The sequence below is a fragment of the Sus scrofa genome, chromosome 14 (genome assembly GCF_054392235.1).
Source record: "Sus scrofa isolate SSC_HxYL_T2T_F1_AM1 chromosome 14, Sscrofa_HxYL_maternal_Yorkshire_Landrace_v2.0, whole genome shotgun sequence".
NCBI lineage: Eukaryota > Metazoa > Chordata > Mammalia > Artiodactyla > Suidae > Sus > Sus scrofa.
Window position 1 is genome coordinate 50,291,427 of NC_139396.1, and position 27,379 is coordinate 50,318,805.

The 27,379-nt window shown below is 47.8% G+C and overlaps 2 protein-coding genes across 36 annotated transcripts in view; one reads left to right on the forward strand and one right to left on the reverse strand.

The window, feature by feature from the left end:
- ZNF664 (zinc finger protein 664) overlaps positions 1-1,496 on the reverse strand; it is a 37,831-nt gene extending 36,335 nt beyond the window's left edge. For all 23 annotated transcript variants that reach the window (XR_014827330.1, XR_014827327.1, XR_014827328.1 and 20 more), the window contains exons 1-2: positions 1,419-1,496; positions 840-1,229 (exon numbers count right to left, since the gene is read on the reverse strand). Coding sequence is in view for 12 of the 23 variants with exons in the window: in XM_021072245.2 (XP_020927904.2) it covers positions 840-1,229; positions 1,419-1,439 (411 nt within the window). In the remaining 11 variants the exon portion in view is untranslated. The remainder of the gene's footprint in view (positions 1-839; positions 1,230-1,418) is intronic.
- On the forward strand, positions 652-26,750 carry CCDC92 (coiled-coil domain containing 92). 13 transcript variants are annotated; one of them, XM_021072230.2, is made up of 7 exons: positions 652-1,134; positions 1,597-1,760; positions 10,161-10,487; positions 11,331-11,478; positions 22,369-22,515; positions 23,100-23,141; positions 25,335-26,750. In XM_021072230.2, the coding sequence occupies exons 3-7, from the start codon at positions 10,485-10,487 to the stop codon at positions 26,108-26,110; spliced, it is 1,116 nt and encodes a 371-aa protein (XP_020927889.1). In that variant the 5' UTR covers positions 652-1,134; positions 1,597-1,760; positions 10,161-10,484; the 3' UTR covers positions 26,111-26,750. The 13 variants fall into 13 exon arrangements, with proteins under 13 accessions (XP_020927889.1, XP_084852414.1, XP_084852409.1 ...); XM_084996288.1 differs by lacking the exon at positions 1,597-1,760 and adding an exon at positions 14,968-15,041 and having other exon boundaries at positions 652-795; XM_084996287.1 differs by lacking the exon at positions 652-1,134 and adding an exon at positions 14,968-15,041 and having other exon boundaries at positions 1,650-1,760.
- The last annotated feature ends 629 nt before the right edge of the window (positions 26,751-27,379 follow it).

The following is a 27,379-nucleotide window of genomic DNA, read 5'->3' on the forward strand; positions in this document are numbered from 1 at the left end:
CTGCGGGCCGAAGCCGGCTCGCCGAGGCCCGAGGCCAGACTGCTCTCCCTGGCGTCGGCCCGGTGGCCGCCAAGCCGCCCGGCTGCGCGGAGCTGCTCTGACCTTTCCCGATGCCCGGGGACCGGCTCCAGCTCCAGGCCCATCCTAAGTGATGGGTTGTTTTTCTTTTCTTTAATCCACTCATCCTCCTTCCGACCCCGAGCCCGTCCCCCGGCCCCCCCGCCCCCGCAGTTATCCAGAAAAGAAATAAAGAGACTACAGCCCGGCCACCCGAGAACTCACTCCAAGTGAGGGGTTGAAGCGCCCCAGGCCGCGGACTCCGCGCACCCACCCTCCCTCTCCTCAAGGGACACCTCACAGGTGCGCCTCCGAGCCGCGCGCGCGCGCTCCGCACACCCAGACGCCTCCGGGGGACAGCGCGCGTGCGCACGCACGAGGCCGGCGAGCCCCGGGGGAGCGGGGGCCGCACGCATGCGCGTCGCCTGGCCCTCGCCCCTTCCCTCCGCCTTTGCCCCCGCCCCCGTCGGCCGCCCGCGCGCGCCCTCCCCCCAAGCCCAGGCAGGTCCAGGGTACCCCCACACACACCCCACAGCCCAGAGCGCGCACGCTCCCGCTCGCCCGCCTAGCTCCTCCTTCCCCCCGCCCTACCAGGGCCCCGCGTTACCCTGGGCAACCGCAGTGCAGCCGCACCTGAGCTGTGCGCCTGCGTCCCACCCGCCAGACCCTCCCTTCCCCTCAGTCGGTACCCCAGCCCCGCACAGTTTCGGGAGGGGGGCGTCGCCCCCTCCTAGCAAAGTGAGTATCGATCGGTTTCCCCCGCCCCTCCCGCAGACACAGACCCGCAGTCTCCCCGGCGCCTCGGCAGCCCGCCTGGTCAGCGCGGCCAGGCCTCGCCGCCCGGGCCCCCGCTCCCAGCTTGCACCGCGGCGAGCGCTCGGGTGGGAGCCGGCGAGATGCGCTCGGCGGGCGGTGCCCACTGACCTCCCTCGGCGGCCCGGCCGGGGCAGGGCTGGAGCCGGGAGCCAGCCCCGCCCGCCGCCCCGCCCATGGGCTACCGGCCCCCGCTGCCGCCCGCCGGGAGGACCGAGCCGAGGCGGGGAGCTGCCTGAAGGACCAAGCCTGCCGCGCCCGCAGGTGAGGCGGGGCCCGAGGTGTGACCGAGTCCATCCCCGCTCACCTGGCGGTACCTGCCAGGAGGCTCTCTGGGCGCCAGCGGGGGCCGGAGGCACCTGTCGGGGCAAGAACTCATTTAGATAATATTTAAAGTCCTCACTGCAGGGGGAGGGCTGCTCCCATCCCACCCCCACCGCTCAGAGGGTAGGGAAGGGTGTCCCTTTGAGGAGACATCGCCGGAAGAGGAGAACGAAGAGGTTGAAAGAAGGACAAAAGTGAGGCGCAAGGACCCCCTCGCTGGCTACCTGCAGGGTCTTCCAGTCCATTATGGGGCGGGCTATGCCCTTGCTCGGGCTTCAGTCCAGGCTGCGGTCCCTCCCTACGGCGCACCCAAGCCAATCCGAAGGGGGAGAAGAGAGCAGCCTAGGGGCCGTTCCTGCCAGTCCCGGGGTGGGATTGTAGGATGAGGGATCCGCATTGCAGGTGCACCAGGAGCGCCCAAGGGCCTGGCCCTGCTTTGTCTGGGATGCTGTGGGGAGGAGGCCGTCGGAATCCACATCGCCTTTTTAAAGCGTTTTTACCACCCAGTGGATGTTAGAGACTCTCCCAGATAAGTTGCATTGTCTCCTGTCCTGATAACCCTTTACGTAAGTACTCTACCTTTACAGCCCTTTCCTGACGCTTTGATGTAGGTTTTAGTTTACCCTAAATAACGATTTGCTTGTGATTCATGACACTGAGTATAATGCAAATATGCAACAGAGCTCCAGGCTGGGCTACTGGGCTGCCGTCCGCTACAGCGAGTTACTCTAGTTCATTTAACACGTTTTCATGTTGACCTGTATTAACTTCAAGCTTTGGTATTCAGTGTGATCTATTCCAATGATGAAGTGGCCTAAGAGGAGGTATGATCGCGCTCTGTAATTTAGGTGCAGCAATCAGTCTTACAACAAAATACAAGCTGCCAGACTGTAGTATGGTAATATAGTACGCATTTCCAGAAACCTACCTGTAAGAGTGTTAAAGCTAGAATTGCTGTTTTAAGACTTTTAAGTTTGATACTTATTTGAGGAGTATTGTTATTGTTTTATTAAATGATTTTTTTGTTTTGCACAGTCAAGATTGCCCTGCATTTTCTTGCCATTGAATTGTAATGGAGAAAAATGCTAACCTTTAAAGTGACCTTTTTTTTTTTTAAATCTCCAAAGATGTTTTGAACTTATGTATTTCTTCTAGCTAAACGTTCACCTTATGTGAAATATTTATGGAATAAGGATTTAAGGCTTGTGAGATGTAGATTTATCTATGTGTGTTTACATATATGTACACACTACTGGAAAATCTTAAAATAGCTTTTATTATTCCTCTGCATCATGTCATAATTACTCAGTAAATTTAGTTTGGGTATATGTAAAATCTAAAGTACTGGACAATAGTTTTTGTGTATCAGGTTTTTACTGTAGCACCATGTAAATATATCAGTCTAATCAGTAGGTTTCTTGGAAATTAGATTTTTTATTGTTAATTCTTTTTTTAAAAATGAATTATTTTTATTTAACGACAGAAAATCATTCATGTAGGTCCTTAACTCTCTCATCTGTCATTCATTGGATAAATTCATTTTAACATCATCATTACTTATTTGATGGAGTGCACTTGCAGCAATACTGATGTTAACAGCAATGTTAAGGCTTTTAAGAAACACTTGCTTTTATATTATATTCGCTATTTTCTCCTATTTCTGTCAGGGGAAGGCATGGGCCTTTTTTCTTTTATCTAGAGCAAGGTTAGCCATAAAAAGTTAAGACGTCATGGGCATACTGTTTATTAACTGAGATGAATTATATCTACTGAATTGGGTATCCTTAAAGGGCAGAGACTAGGCACCTTTATATGCCTCACACACCAAGGGCGCCATAAATGTTTGACTCAGATCAACGTTCCAGACTAGTTAGGTAGGTGCTAGCTTAATGACACCAATTTTCACGTCTCCAGCTTTGATGTTTAATCCTGCAGAAAGGTTGGGCAGGAAAGCAAATGTGTCCTCGTTGTCTTCAGCTATTCAAGATCTGTTGTGTAGCAGAGGGATTTGGTGTATTTAGAGTATTTCCCCAGTTCCTATACTTATGGGAAGACAAACTTCACTCTGACATAAAAGCGCATTTTGCTTATGATTAGAACCTCCAGTGGAAAGAAGAGACTGCTGCTCTTTCCTTTGGAGTGTGGGGAGAAGCTGGTTCCCCATTGGGCAGGAATGGCTCCAGGAGATACCACACTGGTGTGAGACAGGCCTTCCCAGAGGGGCACCGAGGGACCCAGGGGCAACTGGATTGGAGGGCATTGTGGTTCACTCTATTTTATTTCTTACTCTGGCTTCTGCAGTTGTGGGCATAATGACATCCCAGACACCTGCCTCAACCTTTGGAAGATTTTTACTGAGGTAGAGGCCAACCTGATATCGAGATGATTCTGATGCTACTTTGCATGGGGGGGGGGGGGGCTTTACAGGTAATAAAGCACTCTCATATTCAATGTTTTATTTTTAAAGACTCTTCTTAATTATTTCTTCCTTTGGCTTTTATTTTCTATAATAAACATCTAATCAAGAGGAAAATTATCCTTTTCTAAGAAGGCAAGAAGAGGAGTCTTTTTTTTTAAGCTCTTTTTAAAAATGGAATGTCATTCTTTTGAGAGTCAGCAGGTTGTAAAGGTGAATAGATTTTGTTTTTCTCAGCTGAAATTATTTTTTTTGAAAGATACTCATTAAGGGCTGATTCTTGTGCTTGCTCTGCATTTTAGTTTCTGTTTATTTCATTACTCAAACATGACTCAAGTTTCACAGCAAAAAGTCCAGTCATATCCACCTACAGTAAGTTGCTTTGGACTTTTTTTTTTTTTTTTTTCAGTATGTCTGCTTTGTTTTTAATTACATGCTGGCAGGTAAAGCAGCTGAAGAGAAGCAGACTTACAGTGGATGGAAAAGATTAGATGAATTGGAGCTTTGTATTTGAAGAAGAAAAAGTTTGTACTAAGGCAAATGTGGGAGTGATAATTTATCAACGATAGGAACGAAGATCTATCTGTTATAACAAAGATTAGGCTGTTGACTGTTAATCACAATACATGTATTAAGTGGGTCAGCAGAGTTAGGACTCTGTCTGTGGCCAAGGACCAGAGCAAAGCAGAGCCTCCAGTGACAACAGAGAACCCAATAAATGCTGTCTGCACAAGGATTTAAGTGGAGCATGATGGTAACGAGGCCAGTTGAGTTAAACCAGACTCTGACCTCTCCCATTTAGGAAGAAGCTGGGGTAGGGGGGGAGGAACAGTTCTGAATTAATGTGTACATGTAATTAACTTTTAAAACTTTTTAAAAAACGGTTCTTCTCTTTTCCTCTATAGTAAATGAGTCTGTCCCATACCTTTGTGTCTATTATCCACCAGCCGAATTTGGATGTGACAAGGATTAAGTAAGATAGGGATTTTTCATTTTGTTTAAACCAGGGATGCATCATTTATTTATCCTTTATGCATGAAGGGGCAAGATAAGAAGATCGCGTTCTTCTGACCAACCAAAAAAATAAAATAAAAAAATCTTACAAGTATTTATTCCTCCAGGGAAGAAAAATCACAGATGCTACTTTAAATCTTACGACCAGGACAACAAATTATCAAGTAAGGCAACCAGTTAGAAAACAGCCTTTTTAGAGGAGAAAGATTACATTTTACAGCTCCTTGCCATAATCTCTGAGGGCATCTCACAGATCTCTTAAAAGACTTCTTTGTTAATAAGAAAACAGGAGTTTGTGTTTTTATGCAAGTTTCCACACTGGAGCAGACTGAAACTTTGGTGATTATCCCGGCTTACCACTTTATCAGAAATAACAGTTTGAAGCAAGAAGTCTCTAGTCCTCTGGAGCTAGAGGGAAGAAGTGTCCCCTCTTTTTGAGATTCTTTCTACTAGCCAGATTCTTAGGACTGAGCAGTGAAATTCCATCGATTAGCACAGAAGAGCAGGCCTGAGATGCTGAAAGCTTACAATAAAAGAGAAAGAAAAAGAACACTTTTAATAAATGGAATTTGGGGCATATAATGATGCTCTGCTGCTACAGTTTTTCTCTTTATTGCCTCTTTGACAACACTTAGCATGTTAAATTTAGATCCACGTGAGATCCATTATCTTTTGCTCTTCAGATTTTTTCTTTTTTTTTTTTTTTAGTTTTTTTCTTTTTTTATGTGAGGCATTTCTTATGTGACATTGCTCACTCATTGCTGCCACATATAAATTAGAATTCCCAGTATCATTACAATGCTGTTGCTCTTAACGTTGCATGTTCTACCTAGAAATGCGTGATCTTTGGTGTAACATCGGTGTAAAAATACTGGCTCCCCAAGATACAGTTCCATCACTGTCATAACTTAAATTGAGGAATCGCCATCTTTTTCTAATAATGTCTAATCTGATTTTTCTACTGATGAACGAGTGTAGGAGGCCAGGATCCTACAATACCCTGACATTTTAGCCTTTGTCTCTTCAGCTGTGACACACATCAACCCAGGTAAAGGGTATTTCTCCTTCAGTGGCATGTGGGAGAAAGTCCAGTTTTTTAGAAATATTTATCTTGCACATTGACGAGAAAGATGAAGGAGGGTTTGTTGGTTTGTTTTTGAATGTTATGTTCCCACTGATAAGGCTGTAGCAGGGGTTATTAGGTAGGGCCTGTCCTTTTCACGGAGGGCTCAATCTTTGTCCTTGATAGTGAGTCGTCTTTATCTTTTGGTTAAGTCCTGGTGACCAGACCAGAAAATCCTGGTGGAACAGAGCAGCAACTTTCAGCCATTGAGGCACTTGCTCACTTGGGGTTCCAGAATTCTCTTGCATTCACCCTCTCCATTTCTCAGTTCACTTAAGCATTCAACAGGAAAAACAAAATCTCATACTGTCCAGTAACAGGAAGAAAATTATTATATTCTTAGGCAAATATTACATGCAGCCCCTTTCTTCTAAGCAAGAGAAAGAAAGGAAATGTGTATATTCTGACCTGGCACAGGGAAGTGAGTGAAGCAGTGCCTCTCTGCACACCTGCCTCACCAAGAGTTGAAGATAAGGGGCAGAAACTCTCTCAAACAGGCCCCATCATAGTTACTCACTGACAGCTGCCTTTCCTCCAAGGCCACTAGCCCTTTGTTATAGGAAGGAGCCTGCATGGGGCCTGGTCTTGTCCCTCCTGAGAGCTCCATCACCCCCGGTTTACTAGCAACCCCAGAAACCAAAGGGGAGCAGACTAAACCTCAAGTCAAAAGGGGAAAGGCCTGCCTCAGATTAGATTGACTAATCCCTGGTCTCTCAACCACAACACTGTGACCTTCGAGGCAGGACCATTCTGTGTCTTGGGGGCCATCCTGTGCATTTTAGGCTGCTTAGCAGCACCCCTGACCTCTACCCACTAGATGCCAGAAGTGACCGTCCCCTGGCTGTGACAGCCCACCACATCTCCTGTCCCTGCCAGTCTCCCCAGGGGCACCACTGCCTAACTCAATCAGCCCCACAAATGAGCTTCACCAGCAGGGTGTTTTCCCTCCAGTACTGATTACCTGCACTTGTCTCAAGTCATGACATTTATACACTAATTCCATGTATCCTTTGGCCCAAAACCTAACTGTAGGTTTTATCAGCTTTAGAACAGTAACTATGTGGATTCTCTGAGGGGGAAAAAAAATCTTACGTAGAGACCATTCCAAGCAGGCTAGTCAGATGGCGGAAGCAGGCCTGTTCCTCAGAAGACCTGATGGGAATTACCTAGACCACTCCTGGCTGGCTCAGCAAGGAGACTCCATCCTCCTCTCTCTCCTCCCCTTCTGGTTAGCCAACTGTTGATTTGAATGGGCAGACTCAAACTCCATCTGAATAAAGGATGTGTCAGTCAGTGTCTGTACTGAACTCAACCTTCTGTATGAAGAGAGAAATTCCAGGCCCCCCTCTAACTAACCAGGAAACCTTAAAAATTGTCTTCAAAAAGGGGATGTCTTTTTTCCTCTTTAAATTGTATTGCTAAGGAGTTTCGGTCGTGGCGCAGTGGTTAACGAATCCAACTAAGAACCATGAGGTTGCAGGTTCGATCCCTGCCCTTGCTCAGTGGGTTAAGGATCCGGCGTTGCCATGAGCTGTGGTGTAGGTTGCAGACACGGCTCAGATCCCATGTTGCTGTGGCTCTGGCGTAGGCCAGTGGCTACAGCTCTGATTCAACCCCTAGCCCGGGAACCTCCATGTGCCAAGGGAGCGGCCCTAGAAAAGGCAAAAAGACAAAAAAAAAAAAAAAAAAATCGTATTGCTAAGATGATAATATTATCAAGGCCACCAACTGAAAAGGCAGACTTTCAAGGGCATTCCCATTGTGGTACAGCAGAAACGAATCTGACTGGGAACCATGAGGTTGCGGGTTCAATCCCTGGCCTTGCTCAGTGGGTTAAGGATCCGGAATTGCTGTGAGCTGTGGTGTAGGTCGAAGACGCAGCTCGGATTTGGTGTTGCTGTGGCTGTGGTGTAGGCCGGTGGCTGTAGCTCTGATTCAACCCCTAGCCTGGGAACCTCCATATGCCTTGGGTGCGGCCCTAAAAAGAAAAGAAAAAAAAGAAAATGTAGACTTTCAGAAATTAAAAGTGACATTTTTAAGTGAGTCAGCAACAATCTCTAAAATCCAGATGTCTTCAAATATACGTTTGGTAATACAACAGAAGTACACATTTTTATACATGTTTCCACACTGAAGAGCAGAGTAAGCTTGTGATTCTTCAACAGAACTAGCTGCCTAATCCAGAATAGTGTCTGCTTTTCTGCAGCTTTAGAAGTGAAGAAACATTTTCTCTTATTCTGAGTTTTTTTCACAAGCAGCATTCTCGAGAATAAGCACTAGAATTCACTGAGCAAAAACAAGTAGACCTGAGAGGCTTAAAATTTAACATGGGAAAGGAAAGAGCAGAAGAGGAGTTTTATCAGGTGGAATATGGAGCAAACGACGCTCTGCCTGTGTGGAGTGTACACTCCTTTCATCTTCGCCTGGGGAGAACAGCAGAGTTCATGGCCAAGGGCGAGGACCCGGAGTTATCCTGGTTTAGGATGAAGCTCCACTGGCCACTTGCTAGCTGTAACTTTAAAGAAGTCATGTAACCCCTTGAGCTTGTGTGTTACTGCGTGAAACAGGAGGATGTCTGGTCATCAGAGGGTTTATAATGGTGTGTCACTGGGTCCAGGGCCGTTCTGTGTTCACGCCGATTCCCTGGAGCTACAGGATGTGTGGCTGTGCCCTTCCCTTCCCTTCATCCTGCATCATCCCCCCACCTCACCCCAGCCTCAGTTCCCTCTGATAGAACATTTGCCTTCATTGGGCAAAAATTCCACTTTGCCCCATTTCTTCTCTTCCATCTCGGTTTTTCTGAGTGGCTTTTAATAAGCAACTCAAATCCAGCCCTAGCTTTTCTGACTTTATTTTCTGCCACTCCCCAGAATGTTCTTCCCATGTCAGACAATATAATGGTCTCACTGTGACCTCTGAAACTTCATTCACATTTACCTCTTCGTGTGTAAACCCTACCCATCCTTAAGCGTCAGCTCCAGTCCCTGCCTCTTCAGAGCCAGACCGTCTTGGTAAACTGCAGTCCTTAGCCTCTCAACACTTATTAGTCACCTCCGTGTGCCTGGCAGTGTGTAAGGTACCAGGAACGCTAAAATGATCAGGACACAGTCCCCACCTGCCAAGGTTGTGCACAGCCTCATACGGAAGCCAGGCGGGTAAGGGAGAAAGAGCCTCAGGTGCTGTGGCGGGTTGCCCGTCCCGGCCCCTTACTTGGCATCCCCATGAGGGTTTAATTATACATTGTTTTCTTTGTACTTTGGTAGCTGAGTCTCACATCCCCAGTAAGCTGCAGGCACGGGACTCAGTACACAGCGAGCCCTTTGGAATACATGCTGGCTTGATCTTTAACCTTGAGTGCATATTTAAATGGAGGCTTTGTTGCCCAGCCTGTTATAAGGGGCCTTGTAAACTTCAAAAGATAAAAGACAAAATCAACGGTGATGCTAAGCTCCTGGCAATCACCATAACCTCTTGTTGACTAGAGTGGTTTCCAGGCTTATAGAACTCATGGAAGAGTGCCTTTTTAAATTAGGAAGTTCTAAAATGAAAATAAGGATGTATCCTTTGAATAAAGTTAGCTTTATGGAAAAAAGCTATTGCCCTCTTTTTTCTCATTCTGTCACGGGCCAGGAGGAGCATCATCAAAGCTCAGCATGAGCATTTCCTGCGTTTCTAAATCTCTGCCTCCACTGAAAAATTCAGAAACCTGAACCCAGCCCGGTTCACATACAGCAGAGCCACCTCTTGGGCTCGTTGCCACTGTCAGCTCCAGGAATTCACGCTGTCAGCCCCTAACGGAAATAACTGCCAGGTGTAAAGAAGCAGCACCCAGTGAGATCCTGAATGTCACAAAATCTGCAGAATGTCCTGAACAAGCCCACATTGTCCCTCCCACTGAAATTAAACTTGATTTCACTTGCACATGGCTTGATAGTTTGCTGGCCTTTTTATTTGCGAGCTTCCCGAAGGCATGCATGAATGAGTTCTCCTTCTTCTCCAGCCTTATTCCCATGCCAGGCAGAGAAGAATCTCCAAGTTCTGTCATACACTGCCTAATGCTGGGGTGGACGGCTAATGGGAGGGGTGTCAGGAGAAATTACCACCAATTCTCTTTGAGGGAGGACCTTTTCTGAAAGGGACAGCTCAGATTACTAACAGGAGGCATTCCTTGGTCTGGGTGCCGGTTTTATAGCAGGGGACAGACAGAAAGCCCTTGTTCTCATGGAGCTTACATCCTAATTCTGTAAGAAAGATCAGTAAATGATCTAATTTTAAATAGTGATAAATGCTATAACAACCTAAGACCCAGGTGCCTTAGACCAACCCAGATGCTGTGCAGGGTAGAGCTGGGGGAGATGGAACAGACTGTCAACCCAGCACCATCACCATCAGCAAGCCCACTTTAAATTGCAGGGGTCACACCCTAGAAGAGGAGGGGAAAGCCAGCTGAAAAGCATCGTTGGGCACGCACATCACAGCTGTTTCACTCAGATGGGAGCTGCTTCACATCCTCCCACAACCAGCAAGAAGAGTGCCCCATGTGATCTGAGGTACCATCCTTCCCATTATGAAAAATGGGAGGAAAAACAAATTCCGTGTGCTCCCAGCTGACCAGTAAAGTCACCAGAGATGGATCAACCAGAAGAAGCTGAAACACCCAACCCAAGAATTTTGGACTTCAAATGGAAAATCTGGGTGCCCTAAACCAAAATTGCCAAGTTCCAAAACTGTGGCCACATGGTACGCTTATTTTTTTTCTTTTTTTTTTTTATTACTCAAATGAATTTATCACATCTGTAGTTGTATAATGATCATAACAATCTGATTTCACAGGATTTCCATCCCACAGCCCAAGCATATCCCCCCACCCCCCGGTACGCTTATTTTTAAAGGTAAATTAATGTGGGCCCTAAAAGAGTGTCATGAATGGAAGATTATAATTAATCCCATTGTGAGAGCATGAGGTCAAACATGAGAGGAAAACAAAGACCATTGTACAAATGGAAAAAGTGACAAAAGTGCAAAAGAAAAATAGTGTCAACGTCAAGGACAGTGAAGAATCACAAAATACTGAATTGCATCCCACTCTCTGAAAAATCCAAAAGAGTATAAGATGCAGGGGTTGTTTTCTTTCCCCAATTTCTTCTGCTCTCCTCTCACAATGACAGATAATCTACTAACTACAGTTGCCCTACCTCTAATTTTATGTTTTCATTTATTTCTGTGGGGCTAATATACTGAGGGCTCATTTATCTAATATGACCCAAATCTGATTGCAAAGACAAATCCTGAATTACATGCATAGCACCTGAGTACCTTGCCTTATTCTCATGCTCGTCAGCTTCATCCAGATCTCATTGTTGCCTGTTCATTTTCAATGCCAGACCTTCTTAATGGATCAGTGTTTGGTGTGGAGTTCTCCTCCCCAGGAGCTTAATGCACAACTTACTAAAGAACTAGAATATAGGATTCTGGGAATTCTCTCGCTCCCTGACACAATAAAGAATCACTGTGAGTAGAAAGAACTTTATGGGAGTCAGCCTGAAATGTCATCAGTAAACATGCCTCATTTATTCTACACAGCACAGGAAGCTCACAGAAAGGAAGCTTTTTAAGAAGTGGATAATCTATGTTGGGACTCTCAGAGCAGTAGATGGAAGATCAAGAGGGCTAGTAGCCTCAGGTGGACATGCCACAGCCGTCAAAAAAGCTATAGCAAATGAAGATCTAGGTAAATGCCTTTTTAAAAGAGTAAGTGTGTCTTCTTTTAGAAATATTTGTGCTCAAGATGTTACTCCTAGGTTAAAAAAAAAAAATCCCATGAAGTTATTTTATGAGTGATCACCAGAGGATATGTAATTGCTAAAATGGAATGCTTGGCCCTGGTGCCTTTTGGTCAGTGAATTGATTGTCGTTGGACTGTTTTAACAATTCCAAAGGTCTCTTCTATCCTCCCTGTTTAAAGTCCTCTGAAATTACTTGTATGGGCCCATCTTGTAGAAGGGCAAGTCAGAGGAGGTTATTTGTTTCCACTTGATTGCCTAACTAAATTACAATGCTGTCCAGGATGACATGGCTGGGCCTAGGCAGAGCTCCTTCTACTGTATCACAAAGGTAGAGTCTTTTCTAAGTGATCATCTTCTTAGATGCCCAGTAAAGACAGCTAAATATGTTCTATTAGCACTAATGAAACAGTTGACTTGCTTAGTTTATTGTAAGTAATAAAGGGAAATTATGGTTAAAGTGTATAGAGCTTCAGTTAATATCTTTCTTTCCTTAAAACTTATGCAATAATGAGTCAGGCCTACAAAATGGATAAAAGAAGCCCCATCAGTTAAGCCAGTTAAAATGGCTCACCTGTTTGGCACACCATAGAGAGATTTTTAAAGCAAGTAAATGTGTCTTCTCAGCCTCAGAAGGATTAGCATGAAGCACGAAGATTTACGAAGTAGCTCCTTTTTCATTAGTGTGAAAAGACAGCTTGGCATTTGGGTCACCGTACCTTTTAGCTATCAACCAGCAGACAGTTAAAATCTGCAGTAATCACAGTCAGGTGTAGAAATGGAAACACTAATCAGGTATGACCTGCTGCTTTTGCTTTCCATTTAAAGGAAAGTATCACTAGGTAGAACTGTTGGTGTGGTAAGTTGTGAGATTTATATGTTCCTAACTTGTTGGCTCAGGATCATCTTGGTAAATGACAAGCTTGTTAGAAGCTCACAAATGGCATCTCCATTTAGTTGCAAATATTTTCCGCTCTAGCTGCTGAAATGAAGCCATTGGGTGATCCCAGAGGGCTGTCATCTGGAGGCCACCCAGAAAGGGCAGGAGGAGGATGCAGGGAGAACAGGAAGGGCTGAGCAGAGCCACCGCAGCCCCATCAGCCACTTGGCTACCTTCTTCCCTAGAAGTAACTTCCCTGAAGTAGGAAGTTCCAAGCCAGCTGCATACTGGCCCTATGCCTGGACAGCAGCCCCTCCCAACTAGGAGATGGGGTGCTGGCACTCCTGCCTCCTGGGGTCTGCCACAGGGTACAGGCATTTGGGCCATGAAGTCACCCAGTTTTCCAGGAGGCCCCAGGCACTCCCAAAAGGCACTCTATGATATCAGACTGTGGGAGCTCATACATTTGTCCACTGTGGCCAGCGCAGTCCACTTAGAAGCAACTTTAGGCAGCCTGAAACAGACTTGCTTTCTTCCTGAGATGTTTCTGCACAGAAGGGCTGAGCCCCTACCAGTGTACAGACACTTGACATGGTTTTTAAATAGAAGCCAAGTAGAAACTCTTGGAGTATGAGGTAATCAGACTGCAGAGAAACACGGTTCATAAATCCATCACGTAGGCCTCCAGTGACTGCAGACTTCCCAGACAACCATGTATCGTATTTCCCCATCTAATTGCCGATCCCTCTAATCACATCTATTACAACTTTAATGTTAGGCTGTACATTCTTTCAGAAAGAAATGGCTGTCAGTGTCTAAAGAATTGTTGATGGGCCTTATATTTTATGATGGATAATGTCAGAGAATTGCAGGAATGTATAATGCCTGGGGGTGGGGAGGTACTTGAGTCCTATCATGATCACTTTCTGCATATCTCAGGGACACTAAATTGTTGCTACTATAAAAATTGCCTTCTCCTTAATTCTTCTTGGTTCTGGTAAAGCAACCTAAGACTATCCTAGAACAATATAGTTAAAACATATAATACCACTTTGCTAGCGGTTATACTTTTTAAGTGAAATTGCTTTATAATTTTTTTCTGACTATAAATTATTATATGTTCATAATTATAGAAGCTTTAGATATTACCAAAATGGATTTTTTTTTTTTTTTGGTCTTTTCTAGGGCCGCACCCAAGGCATATGGAGGTTCCCAGGCCAGGGGTCTAATCAGATCTGTAGCCGCTGGCCTTCGCCAGAGCCACAGCAACTCCAGATCCGAGCTGCGTCTGTAACCTACACCACAGCTCATGGCCACGCCGGATCCTTAACCCACTGAGCAAGGGCAGGGACCAAACCCGCAACCTAGTCGGATTCATTAACCACTGCACCATGATGGGAACTCCCCAAAATGGAATTTTTTTAAGTAAAAATCACTCATAACCTACCATCTAGAGATAAATGCTTTTAATGCTTTGTTATATATATTTGTATATATAACAAATTGAGAAATATTTGTATTTTCTCTACTTATATCTACAAAAATATGATATATACAGCTTTTAATATACTATTGATTTAACCTATTATACATGTATTTACTTGTCATTAAATACATATCTACATTATCATTTTTAATGATATCCTAGTTTAGATTACCATACTAACCCCTCATTGGCAGACACTGGCAACCACTTTGTAAGGTGGTTATCTTGCAAAATCAGTTGAAATGGCTCACCTTTTCTACTGGAGTTCGCTTTTAGAGACCATCTCTTAAAAGATGATGCATTCTGCCTACCCAGACAGAGAACAGAACCCCACCAAACACCTCCACCCAGTTTTCGCATTCAAATAAGTGCAAATTTAATTGTTACCACCTTATCACAATATACCAGAGGTATGCTAAGTGTTTTATCTAAGATATCTCACTTTATCCCCAACTACTATGTTCTGTAGGTGCTGCTATTGTGCCTCATGTTATGGCAGAAAAAGGTGAGGGCGCAGGCCGCAACTCAAATGTGGCCAAGTCCGAATCGGAGCCCGAGCTCCTGTGCTAAGGTGTTGACTTCCTGTTGCATTCTAAAAATTATCCTGATTCTTTAAGAGTGATAATAAATAAGATTTTCTTGTCACTTTAAAAAATTAATTGCACCTTTTGTTTTCAGTGTTTGTTTGTTTTTTCTTCCAATGGTGTTCATTCTTTTTACTGAAATATTTCTGGAGTGATTGTAGTGTGCTTACTCTTCCTTAAAATTTTGTCATTTTTCTTGGTGCCCTAACTCTTGGGGATTCTCAAACAACTTCCCAGTTGAATTTCTTAAATACACATACAAGTAGAAATAACAGGGTCGTACTGCTTAAAACAGTTTCTTTATCCAGGATTGTGAATTCAGAATAAGTCAGGATTCATTTTTCAGAGACGATAAGTGTCTTTTTCCTAAAAGCAGTATTTTGGATTGAGAGTTGATGGCCTAATTAGCCTTGGACATTTTTTTAGCTTCTTATAGAGAGTACTATAGATTGTTTCAAAGTAGTAAGGAGGTTTTATTGTCCCTTAGGGTGCCTGGTTCTGCCTGACTCTCATTATTTACTTCCCTGAATGGCTCCTCTCCAGTGAAACTGGAAGATAAAGGTCAGCAGAAAATGCTTCTGTTTGCTTTTATGTTTCCTTCTTTGGAAGTTACTGGAATCCTTTGCTAGCTCACTTCCACACTTAGGTGATGTTCAGGCTATGTACACTAGTGTGGGACTAAGTAAACAACTTGGAGATATATTTATATATTGACTGATATTTACATACAATAATATAGCTAAAAATAAATAATATAGCTAACATTTACTGAGCACTTACTACATGCCAGACCCCGTAAGTGACTGCATTTAGCCCTTAAAACAACTCTATGAGTTACATATCATGGTGGTTTAGGTTTAGGTGACAAGATAGGGTTCAGATTTAACCCCATGGAGTTCCCATCGTGGCGCAGCGGTTAACGAATCCGACTAGGAACCATGAGGTTGCGGGTTCGGTCCCTGCTCTTGCTCAGTGGGTTAACGATCCGGCGTTGCCGTGAGTTGTGGTGTAGATTGCAGATGAGGCTCGGATCCCGCGTTGCTGTGGCTCTGGCGAAGGCCGGCGGCTACAGCTCCGATTAGACCCCTAGCCTGGAAACCTCCATATGCCACAGGAGTGGCCCCCAAAAATAGCAAAAAGACAAAAAAAAAAAACAAAACAAACAAACAAAAAAAACAGATTTAACCCCAAACACAGTCTGGCACCTCAAGACTGGCCGTTCTGCTCCCTTTTACCCCACTGTGCTAATAATAAGCAAATCTTCTGTGGGCCACAGGTTCTTAATCTTGAAATAAAGTGACAGTAGAATCGTTGATTTTGAAGGTCTCTTCCACCCTCAGCATTTCCTGCATCCATGGATCTACTTAGGACACCACTGTCCTGCTGTGTACCATCTCTTCTCCTCTTACATTTAATCATTGCACTTGCCACCTCTGTCCTCTGGCCAACTTTCATTTTCTCCATGACAGTGCTTTTGGCTGAAGGACACCAGGGAGGCACTGAAAGTTCCCATGAAAAAGCCACAGAGGTCCTTGTGCACCAGGCGCTCTGACGCCACAGTCTGTGCAGAGCCAGCCGGGCCCCAGGCTCCGCAGAGCACGCGCTAGGAGCAGCACAACTCCATACGCTCTGATCCTCTGTGGCGTGAGAACCAAATGTGAATGGGTTATAACTTATTCATGACTAGAGTCTAAAATAGCTTGTTATAACTAATTCGCAGCACCATGTGAGTACTGGTGTGCTATTTTTTTTCAGATTCTAAAAATCATTACCCTATTCCCACCAGCTGTGTGTTGAGCGAAAAGATAAGTCTACTTTTGATTGCCCAGAAACAAAGAAATTTCCTTTCTAAACCGTGAGACCCTTTCCTATCAAAGATATTCCATTTCTTTCAGTCTAAGAAATGTGGTCCAGGGGTACTTTAAAATATTGCTCCAGGCATGTGAAGAAATTATGGGATGAGGTCATGTTCAAATCAGTGCTGCTGCAGTGCTTTTTGATTAATGCCATGTAATTCTTGTTGAGATCTCCACTCAGCACCATCAGGAAGCCATATAGAATTATCTGAAGCCCGTACCGTAACACGTGGGTTGAGACATGAAGGAAGAATGGGAGCTGATTAGGCAGCAGGGTGGGAGGTGGTTTGCCAGGAGCACTGCGGACAGAGGGAAGAGATGTGCAAGAAGCCGTGTTGGGAGGGTAATGTGACAGAGTGCAGGGGGTGTGGGGCAAGGCTGGGGAGGGGCAGCAAGCAGGCAGGGCCTCTGGGGCCATGGGGCTTGGTCCCAAGAGCATCCGAGGGATGTGCAATACCATCAGGGCTGTGTCTGCAGATGAGGATGTAGACACGATCTGTGTGTGCTTAGGAGAGTGTCAGAGAAAAAGAAAGGGACGTGTTCCAAAGGGGGAAAGATGAGTCTGGCTTGGTTCCTCCCTGCTGTAAGTCACAACTGTTTCTGGCCATTGGTGGCCGAGCTGAGGCACTGCTTTTGGCCTGGGTGTAGCCTTAGTGCTGACTCAGCCCCCAGAGGGCTCTGTTAGCCTGGCCTTGGAGAGGACAAGAGAGTGTGGCCCTGGCTCTTGGCCTGGGCACCTGCCAGGTCCCAGGATGGGGACATACAAGCCATGCACTGGTGCCTCGTTCCTTCTCCCTGAGCCAGCCCAGCTGCTTCAGGAAGGCGCTGGCTGGGCCCACATGCCCTCACCCAACTGCCTGGAAAACTGCTGCTAATAAAAGCAAGACCCGTCGGTGAGTCTTTTAGCCATCTTGGATGGTCAGCAGAGCCTTTTCAGTTGTTGACTGACTCACTGGGAGCATAAGGAGCCGTGGGTCCTGCCTCCAAGAGCAGTGTTGGTCCAGGCAGGTCACAGCACCCTGGCTTGGTAATCCGCTGGGGGACGCTGCAGCTCTTCCTGGGCCAAGAGTCTCTTGCAATGGACGGTGCCTACTCCCCCCACCACCCCCGTTTCAGAGCATTACTGGTTTGATGTAGGTTTTTTGGAGAGCATCTGAATTTCTGCATGAAACTGAAATCCACCTTCAAGATTCTCACCCATAGGACTTGAGGGCTAGGAGCTGCTACAAGGCTCAGATGCAGCATTTCTTGATTTATGTGTTCGCTTGTGGGTAGGATATTCCTGTTTTTCCTCACAGGGGTGTTATAAAAACAAACAATCAAAAATGATGTAAGTGGTGGGAAAGCACTCTGCCTGTGCAAGTGGAGATGGTCCATAAATAACATCATGATGTCATCATTTGTACATTGAGGCCTGAAAGGGAGGAAAGGACATTACTTTTGAATTAGGATGAGAACTGGGCATGAACTGCTGACAGGCCACTTGTCCTCCTGCTGATATAGAGCAGATCCAGTGTGGTCGGGGTCCTCACGTCTCTCAGAACCGTCATTAAGAGCTTGTTATCACCACGAGCGGATGTTAGTACCCCTCCCAGCTCCTGGAAACTGTCTTGGCCAGATGCCCATCTCTCTAGAATCTGTTAACTTGCTGAACATATAAAGAGTAAATTCACAGAAATTTAACTCCTAGTGAGTTTGCCACAGGAGAAACTGTGGATGTGGCCTAACCTCCTGATCAAGGTCAAGGTAACCTGTTCCACAGGTGGTCTCACTCTGAGATGCCCATTCCCTTTGTTTCTGCTAAAGTTCTGTGGGAAGAAAGCAGGCAGTGTCCCCATTGGCTGGGGCAGGCTTGCCCTCTGGCTGCCAAACCCCATCCTCCGCAGTGAGGGCTGTGTCTCCAAGGGAAAAAGAGGGCCCACGTCTAGGCCACGCCACCTTTGACTGAGCAAATAACTGTAAAATTGCCTTTGGCTCTTAGTAATGCTGAGAAACAAAATGGGATTGCCTGGAGACAAAAAGCTGCAATACAAAGAGCCCACAATGTGTAGCATGTGCCCTTTTGACACAGAAAGTGCAGCGTTTTGCAGCCAAGCTTTATGAATGTCACCCTCCATTACTGGCTGACACGGCTGAGCTGGGCTGAGTGCCTTTACTCAAGCAGGACACATTATTCATCTGCAGCAGATGCCTGCATTTTACCTTCATCCATCATGCTGACCCTTTTAGGTAGGGGTCACAAATGCTCCTTCACGTTTCTGACTTCCATAGTGTCTTAGACATTCTGAATTAAGATTCCTAGGACCAACTCCATTCCTGCAAATGAGCTGCATCTCTCAGCTGTGTCTCCTTGGCCTAAACAGGATGCTTCGTTCACATCAGCTTCTTGGGAAGATTAAGTCATTACAGTGATTCCACATTATCAGTAGCCAAGGATACGTAATTAAAGCATCACCACCTTTTTCTTTTTGTATGGCTGTACTCATGGCATATGGAAGTTCCCAGGCCAGGGACCGAATCCAAGCTGCAGCTGAGACCTACACCACAGCTGCAGCAATGCCAGATCCTTTAACCTACTGTACTGGGCTGGAGATCAAACTCTCACCTCCACAGTGACTGTAGCCGCTATATTCGGATTCTTAGCTCACTGGGACACAGTGGGAACTCCAAGCATCACCTTCTTTTAAGGAGCAGCAACTCTGTCCTCAGGAAGTCAGGGACCCTGTTTATCTTTTTCAGGTAATGAGAAAATAATGTAATTTGGATCCCATTTGGAGATGTGACTTGTTTCCTCAGACCTGAGTGGACCTGTCTGGTTCACATACATCCAGCAAGCAGAGAATACCCGCCACAAATGTCATCTCCTCATCCAGGCCTTTTAAGTCAGCAAAGAATGTGGGGAAAGGGAGAACAGCATCCAAACAGAATATCACAGGGCTGCAAAACCCTTGTCCTCTGACCATCAGAGCACACACACAGCCGTCGAAGCTCCCTTGCTGGCTTCGAATGTTATATGATCACACCCTTCTGTTCACCCTGTGTTCCTCCTTCCCCAGACTGCTGCCTACGGTAATGGGAAGCTTCAAGGGTACTCTCTTATGATGGTGAATTAATAATGAATTACAGATTTAGTACAATTCAAGTCACTGACTCATCAAGGCAGTTAGAATGTGACTATTTATTTAAATCATATTAAATTTGTTACAAATAAAATTTAATACCACACTGTGAGGGGACTGGGGTGCCTGCTGTGGCCACGCTTCCACTCCCCCCACCCCGCCCCTATGGCAGATCATAGAAGCAAATACTTATTTCTGGGTTTGGGAACACCTCATTTTGTACTATTGGTGCTGGATGAAACGTTTTTTGCAATTTTAATATGTCATGCTTTCTTTGAGCAAGGCAGGCCTGTAAGTTATGTCAGAAGCCCATGGAAAAAAAGGCTTTTCAGCCCTGAAAGCCTTGAGCTCCCCTGATGTCACACCCACACTCCACAGCCTGGCACTGGGGCCACTGGTTTAGCAAGTGATGACCGAGGGCCTCCTGGGAGCCAGGCACTGTGTGACACAGCAGTAAGATGCCTGCGGTTTGTGCATGGAGATGGGAGGCAGTTAACTAGAATTGTGGGCAAGCGGTGAGGTACCAGAGTACATGACTTCACTCAGCCTGGGGGCCAGAGCTGGTGACCTGTGACCTTGTGCCAAGAAGTAAGGGACATGTAGATATCAGCTCACAGGAAAGGTAGGCCAAAGGGAGGACCTGAGAGGAGTGTTCTGGGCAGAGGGGCCCAAGGTAAGAAAAGAGCGAGGCCCAGCAGAGGACCAGCTGGCACCAAGGGCATAGGGGCTGGTCTTGGGACCCCCTGAACCAGCCTGACTCGGCAGTGGGCCCCGTGGAAGGTTCTGTTAAAACCACTCTGCTACTATGTGGAGATGGAATTGAGGAAGCAAGAGAGGCCAGAAGGAGGTTTCTGCAGGCATTCAGGTGAGGGGTGATGTGGCTTAGGTGTAGAGACAGAGAAAAGCAAGTGGATTTGAGAACTGTTTTCCAAGTAGGGTCACTAGGACGAGGTGGTAGATGCTGGAGTCCACCATGTGCCCAGGTCCGTTCTTTACCTTTCCAGACCAAGTCCTGGAACAGGTGTAAGTTGTTCTTTCTCACCAATGGCAAACCCCCAAAAGGAGTGCAGGTTTGGCTCTGTCCTAAAGTAAAAGGCAAGGTGTCTCTTCTAGAGTTGCCACTTGCAGAGCCCATTGTAGATCCAAGGAATTGATGCCAGACCGACCCAGGGTTGCTGAATGAAAGTAAACATACGCATCTCTACCAAAAGGTCCTATCTTTGCCTCCAACTGAGGCTGTTCAGCTTTCAGACACTCTGCCGCCCTTCATGGTTCAGGCTCTGGGCTTGCTTTGCTCCAAGCTGGCTCCTTTGTTAGGTCAGCATCCTCCCAAGGCCATGTGCTGACCTTACAGTTTGGGGGCCTCAGGCACCGTGGGTTTCCAGTTAGAATGAGCTTGTAGCTACAGCAGAGAAACAATTCCAGTTGTGGGAAACTTTCCTGCTCCTGCGGAAAGGCTGCTCTTAGCTCCCCCAAGGGAAGCTCTGGTTGATGGGAGCTCTGGCACTATCTGCAGCCAGATTTTATTTAGATAGAGTTCAAGGCCTGAGGAAATCTGATCTTCCTTCCATAGAAATGACTATTTATTCAGGTCGTTCCTCCTGTTGGATTCTGAGTTTGCTTCATCTTTTCTGACTTAAACTGCACTTCAGTGACCATCTTCACAGCTATATCTTCTCACACAGGAGTAATTATTTCCCTCTGGTGGATTCCTAGAACTGGAATTGCTAAGCCAGAAGGAAGATAAATCCTAAGGCTGCAGATACTTTGCCAAAGCACTTCCTGTGATAAGATGCAGTGAACACTCCCACCAAAAACCATGCTTTCTGCTTCCTCTTCGTCTCGGGTCTCTCTCATCAGCTTCTCCCCAAGGGGAATGTCCTTCCCAGGACATGTCAGTGTAGAGCCCTCTCAGGCTTTGTCTGGTGCATTCTCTGTCCTTCTCTGCATCTTCACTTCCCACTGGAGCTGCTTTCTTGTGTGAACGAAAATGTGTATCCTGGGTTCTAGGTATACACTATTCTTAGCTCCAGAGCTGGGGTGTAAATATTGTCGTGCTTACAGATAAGAGTATGACTGGTGTTGCCAGGCATGTGTCACCTCCAGAGCAGACCCTCGAGCATCCTGCTGCCTTGCCACATCCCCACTGGAAGCCCTCTGAGAAGTGGCTTTTCCTCTGGGGGCACTCGTTGATCTAGCAGATTAGGAAAAAGCACGCTGAGCTCTGTACTCACAAGAATAATTTATAGGCAAGTAATCCACATTTCATCCTTAGCATTTTTCAGTGCTGCGCCAGGCATCTTGAATTACTCTGGTAGCTTTTCCAGAAAGGCCGATTGCCTTCACCACATTTCTCGAGTTACAGTAAAGGCCGGGAGGCTGAGGCCCCGAGTGAGTAGCTGATGACTGATGATGGAGGCCTCAGTGGAGGGGGGCGGGGACGGGGTCTGCGGACAGACTCCAGACGCCTTCAGTCACCTTGTGGCCCTGAGAGATCACTCTCATGAAATTCCCCAGAAAAGGATTTGGGGGGCTGTCAACTCTGTGAAGTGCAGGGGTCGCTCTGAAACTCCCCCCTTGTCTTCCCCCTACTCCTGGCCTGGCAGCTCTAGATACAACTACCCAGGCATCCAGTTTTTCCAAGGAGACAGCCGGTGCTTCACCTCTTCGGAAGTCTTTTGGGAGTGATTTTGGCCTCTGTCTGTTGAAGTTGGGTAGCCTATGGAGAGGCTAGGATTTAGAGTTGGGAGCCCTGGACTCTATGTATTCCCTCTGCATCCAGAGCAGGGCCTCACACTGCCCTCCACCCCAAAAAGCCAAGGAGGGCAGGCAGCAGGCAGCGTCCTCTTCCAGCCTACCCCCTTGTGACCCTCACTGTCAGGCACAGCCACCAGGGTCTTTGTCTCCCCGCAGGTCATCTGGATGTCAGCATGGCAGCCACAAACCTGGAGAACCAGTTGCACAGTGCACAGAAGAACCTCCTGTTCCTTCAGCGGGAGCACGCCAGCACGCTCAAGGGGCTGCACGCTGAGATCAGGCGGCTGCAGCAACATTGCACAGGTACGGAGGTCCAGCGACCTCCAGGGACGGCGGGTGGGGGTCAGTCCCAGGCCTGCCAGGCTATAGAGCAAAGCAGAACCTGTCATCAAGACAGTTTTAGACTGGCTGGCTCAAAAGCTGTGCCAGGTGAGTGAGAAGGGGGATTTTCTTTCCTCTCTCTGGTTAACCCATCATCACTGGAGTCCATTTGAATGCCTTACATCATCCTCTCTGCCAAATCCACATGCATCAAGCATAAAGCTGTAAAGCCAGTTCTTAGCCTACTGAGGACTTGAAGGATCTAAATACAATGGTTAGAATTTAAAATTTACCAAAATGTAATCCACAGAGCAAACTGCTTGCCAGTCGTAGCTGTTGGGATGTGTATTAGGGAAAAGAGGGGTTCCCGCTGAACCTCTGTAAGGGCAGTGGCCACTGATGGTTTCTGCTGTCCTCATACTTGGCTCTAATGTTGCCAGACTTTGCTCTATTTGGGCAGGACTCACAGGCTGATCATGGGAATTGGTTCTGCATTTTTAGAGCTGATGAAGATTTTGAAATATACCATAATCACACAAAATTAATGTATATGATCTCCTTTTTAGATTTAACGTACGAGCTGACACTCAAAAGTTCGGATCAGACAGGTAAGAACTCCCTCCCCAGAAGCTGGTGGTGTTTCCTGTTGTGGCCCATGTTGGCACCATCTGTTTTCACTGATTACACACAAAGAAGAAAACACACTTGCTGTGAAAAGTCGCACGTGTGCCCTGGGCCCTCTTGAGAAAAGCTGGGAGGGCAGCTTGGACAGTGGGAGAGGGCATGGGAGGGACAAGTGCTTTTATTTTCTTTTGACTGACATCTGTATTTGGAATGCCTATTATATGCTTTTTTGGGTTTTCTGATTTTTTACAGTGGCTGTGCGTTCCTTCTGTAATCAAGAAACACATGTAATTTAAACTGGGAAGAAAGGGGAGAGGGAGCAGGGTCCTGCCTCCTCTGTGTCTGTCAAGCTCAGCACAGGACCCGGCACCAAGCACATGCTCCCTACATACTGGTTGAGCGAGGGAGCAAATTGCTGGATGGCCCCCCAAGAACCACTGAACACCTTTCCCTAGACTCCAGTCAGAAATGCTCCCTTGAAACCAAAATCATCAGGGACTCCCACAGATATTGGCCTGATGGCAGCTGGGGCAGAGGAGCTAGAAACCAGGGCCTCTGTGGCCTGTCCCAAATATCTTGCTTCCCAGTTCAGTGTGAGGATTTAGAAAGTGCAGAAACCGCATTTGAGTCAAGATGACCTTTTCGTTTCTTTTTTAAAATTTACAGCCGCACCCACACCATAGGGAAGTTTCCAGGCTAGAGGTCAAATCAGAGCTGTGTCTACGACTTACACCACAGCTCATGGCAATGCTGGATCCTTAACTCACTGAGCAAGGCCAGGGACCAAACCTGCATCCTCATGGATACTAGTCCACCCATGGGTTCTTAACCCACTGAGCCACATCAGGAACTCCCAAGACAGTTTTTTTGAAACAAGCTTCACACTGGAGGTTATTAATCACGAATGTGTCCATTTCCTTGTGAAACACTAGGATGGTTTCCCTGAGTCGGAGTGCACCATCAAGCAGTGACTTTCCATTTGTATCACTCTATCTAGTCTTCCAGGAGCCAGGACCCCTTTCCGTGTGTGATAGAGGGGGGCCTGGAGACGGGGGAGGGATGCCAGGTGCTCCCTCCACAGACCTGGGGCCAGGAACTGGGCCTCCAAGGGATTCAGGAGACAGGATATCCACCTCCTGTTGGGGACCCTGGCCCACATCCTTGCCATTCATGTCACCAAAATCAGTCCGTCCTCACTCCTGGTTCCGTCTGGGCCCAGGTTAATCTGAAGAAACACCATTCTTGCCCCATACGTGGTCCTCCAGGCGTGGTTCTTAGCCGTAAGTCCCAAGCCCACCTGCCCACCAACCCAGCCCCTCATCTGGGCCTCATAGTAACCACTGCCTCTCATGTGGAGGCAGAGTGCAAGCCTGGCAGGTGGGCCTCAGGTGGTGGAAATCACTGCTTTACAGTAACACAAATGCTAGTTCAGCCTGATCACCAGGGCCTCCTGCCTTCATGAACTACCCACCCAATTCAGCCGCCCTGCATGGGCACGAACTCAGCCCAGGGAGAGTCTTGCTTAGGGGCTGGTTATGACCGGCACACCCTGGGGTGGGGGGTGCAAAATGGCCATAGCCTCTGTGGTATTAGGGGCAGGCCGAGGACCGAGAAAGGGCCTGAGCTTAGGCCCAGGACGCCACTCTCTTGAGAGATGCTGAGTGGGGACCCATGTCTGAGGAAGGGTGGCACCCTGGCATCTTGTCTGCTCGACTTCAGAGCTTTTGTGCTTTAGACATGGAGAAAGTGCAATTTGGTCTTTCCCAACTGTGCTTTGAATGGAGCAGACAGATGGCCCTGCTAACAGTTTAATCCTAAGCCTTTGGAAAGGCCTAATACTCTAAAATTGCCCCTTTTAATAACATCAGCATTTTTGAAATTTGGGGACATCCTCTATGAAGTAGGCCAGGGAATGGAGCTTGATGGTGCTCCAAAGACTACCTGATCTATCTCCCCCGCCCCAACCAGCTTTCCTAAGGGGAGAGGACCTGCCTTCCCTGTGGCCTGTGGTGCCCCATCTTGGGCAGGCGCACCCCATCCACCATCCCCGCGCCATGGGAGGTGAAGCAGGCCTAGCATCCTCCCTTCCCTGCACAGAGAAGGTCTCCCTGCCCCCCCAGGGCCTGGCCACCCTGCTCGGAGGGTTCTTACTCTGCTCCCTCGGCTTGACCTTCTAGGAGACGGATCTTGTAGAAGCAGTGAACTCAAGAAAAGATGTGAAGACCTGGAGGCTCAGCTGAAGCTGAAGGAAGAGGAGAACAACGAGCTGCTGAAAGAGCTGGAGCAGAAGAACGCGATGATCGCGGTGCTGGAGAACACCATCAAGGAGAGGGAGAAGAAGTACCTGGAGGAGCTGAAGGTGAAGAGCCACAAGCTGGGTATGCTGACCAGCGAGCTGGAGCAGCGCGCCAGCACCATCGCCTACCTGACCTCCCAGCTGCACGCCACCAAGAGGAAGCTCCTGAGCTCCAGCGGGACCTCGGACGGCAGCCCATCAGGCAGCCCGGTGCTGGCTAGCTACAAGCCGGCCCCGCCCAAGGACAAGCTGCCCGAGACGCCCCGCCGCCGTATGAAGAAGAGCCTCTCGGCCCCGCTGCACCCCGAGTTCGAGGAGGTCTACCGATTCGGGGCCGAGAGCCGGAAACTCCTTCTGCGGGAGCCGGTGGACGCCATGCCCGACCCCACGCCGTTCCTGCTGGCCAGGGAGTCGGCCGAGGTCCACCTCATCAAGGAGCGGCCCCTTGTCATCCCGCCCATCGCCTCGGACCGCAGCGCAGGCGAGCAGCACAGCCCCGCCCGCGAGAAGCCGCACAAGGCGCACGTGGGCGTGGCGCACCGCATCCACCACGTGACCCCGCCGCAGGCCCCGCCCGAGGTGGAGACGCTGGCGGTGGACCAGGTGAACGCAGGTAAAGTGGTGAGGAAGCACTCAGGGACCGACAGAACTGTGTGAAGGCCCCGGGCCGCCCTGCACCCCGGCTGTCGATGCACTGTGATCACTACTAGGAAAAACTCATCCGCACCTTTTCCTTTCTTTTATTTTAAAAAATTCCCATGCATGCCAAATTTTTTCAGACCTGTCAACAGATTATTCTCTCCCTGCTCCTCTAGCCCTCTTACTGACACCACAACACGATCGCGTCCCTGCTGCAAAAATCCGTATTTACTAGTCGCTGTGGCCAAACACCTGTGTGCTGACTCGCTTGCTTGCAGCCCCACTGCCGTGTAACCTCAGTACGCTCGCGGACAAAGCACGGGCCACAAGCTGCGTTACTGCTCGACGTTCAAGAGCTCAGATAGTCACACGCCTAATTATTAAGTCGGAGCAACACATAAGAGACCTTGATCTCAGCCCTCCGGTTTCAGGGCAGCCTGTCTGGAGCAGCCCTGCTCCCTCCTGGAGACCCGGTAACCTCCTGACACCCCCTCCCCGGTCGGCACCGATAACCGAGCAGCTGTATGTGTTATGTCACAGGAACTAAATAAGATGACGTTACTCCTCATTATCACCACGACCTGAATGTGTGCTCATATTTTTTGTTAGTTTATCCAAAATGTTCAAGATCCCAACAAACTTTATTTTCTAAACCTGCCTTCATTCTGTTTTGTGTCTTTCATTAAACCACCAGAGGCGGGCCTGGGGGAGACAAGTGGGAGGGGAGAGAACTATCTGCCGCTCAGACAGTGAGCTCACCCAGGGGTAGGCCCCGCTCTGGGTGGGGGTTCCCTTCCACAAAGAGGGGTTCCCTGTTAATCTCTCACTGCCCAGAACTGTCCCATAGAACGTTCTGCACTTCAGAGATTCTGGCAAAAGCCGCTGTTTCCCGTGGTTAGCCCCGCCCTCCTGTCTTACACTGTCGCTCAGCTCAGCCCTATCCCTCCCTCACAGAGCAGAGCCTCTTCTTACCTCCAGCAAGGCCTGCCTGGCCAGGGCTCCAGACCAGCCCAGTAGCCGCTGATCCTGGAAGTTCTAAGTCTGCACCCAACCCGCACAGACAGGCAGGTTGTGGGTAGGAGCTCATGCAGGAGTTAAACACCAAGCTCAGCATCCTCACCCGCATGCTGGTAGCCAGTGCCAGAGGAGCTGGGCAGGAGAGTTCTGGAAGGGGGAGTCTATGGGTGACTCTGGCCACCTCTGCTCCTGGCAGGGGGTCCCTGCTTGACCCTGCCCAGCAGCCTTGCCTTCTACCCCACACCCCAGCACACAGCTCTTGCTCAAAAG

What these genes read in the sequence shown, in the direction of transcription:
- CCDC92 (XM_021072230.2), top strand. An exon ending in GCTGCAGCAACATTGCACAG is followed by an intron (nt 22,516 to 23,099) that starts GTACGGAGGTCC and finishes TCTCCTTTTTAG; the next exon opens with ATTTAACGTACGAGCTGACA. An exon ending in CAAAAGTTCGGATCAGACAG is followed by an intron (nt 23,142 to 25,334) that starts GTAAGAACTCCC and finishes TTGACCTTCTAG; the next exon opens with GAGACGGATCTTGTAGAAGC.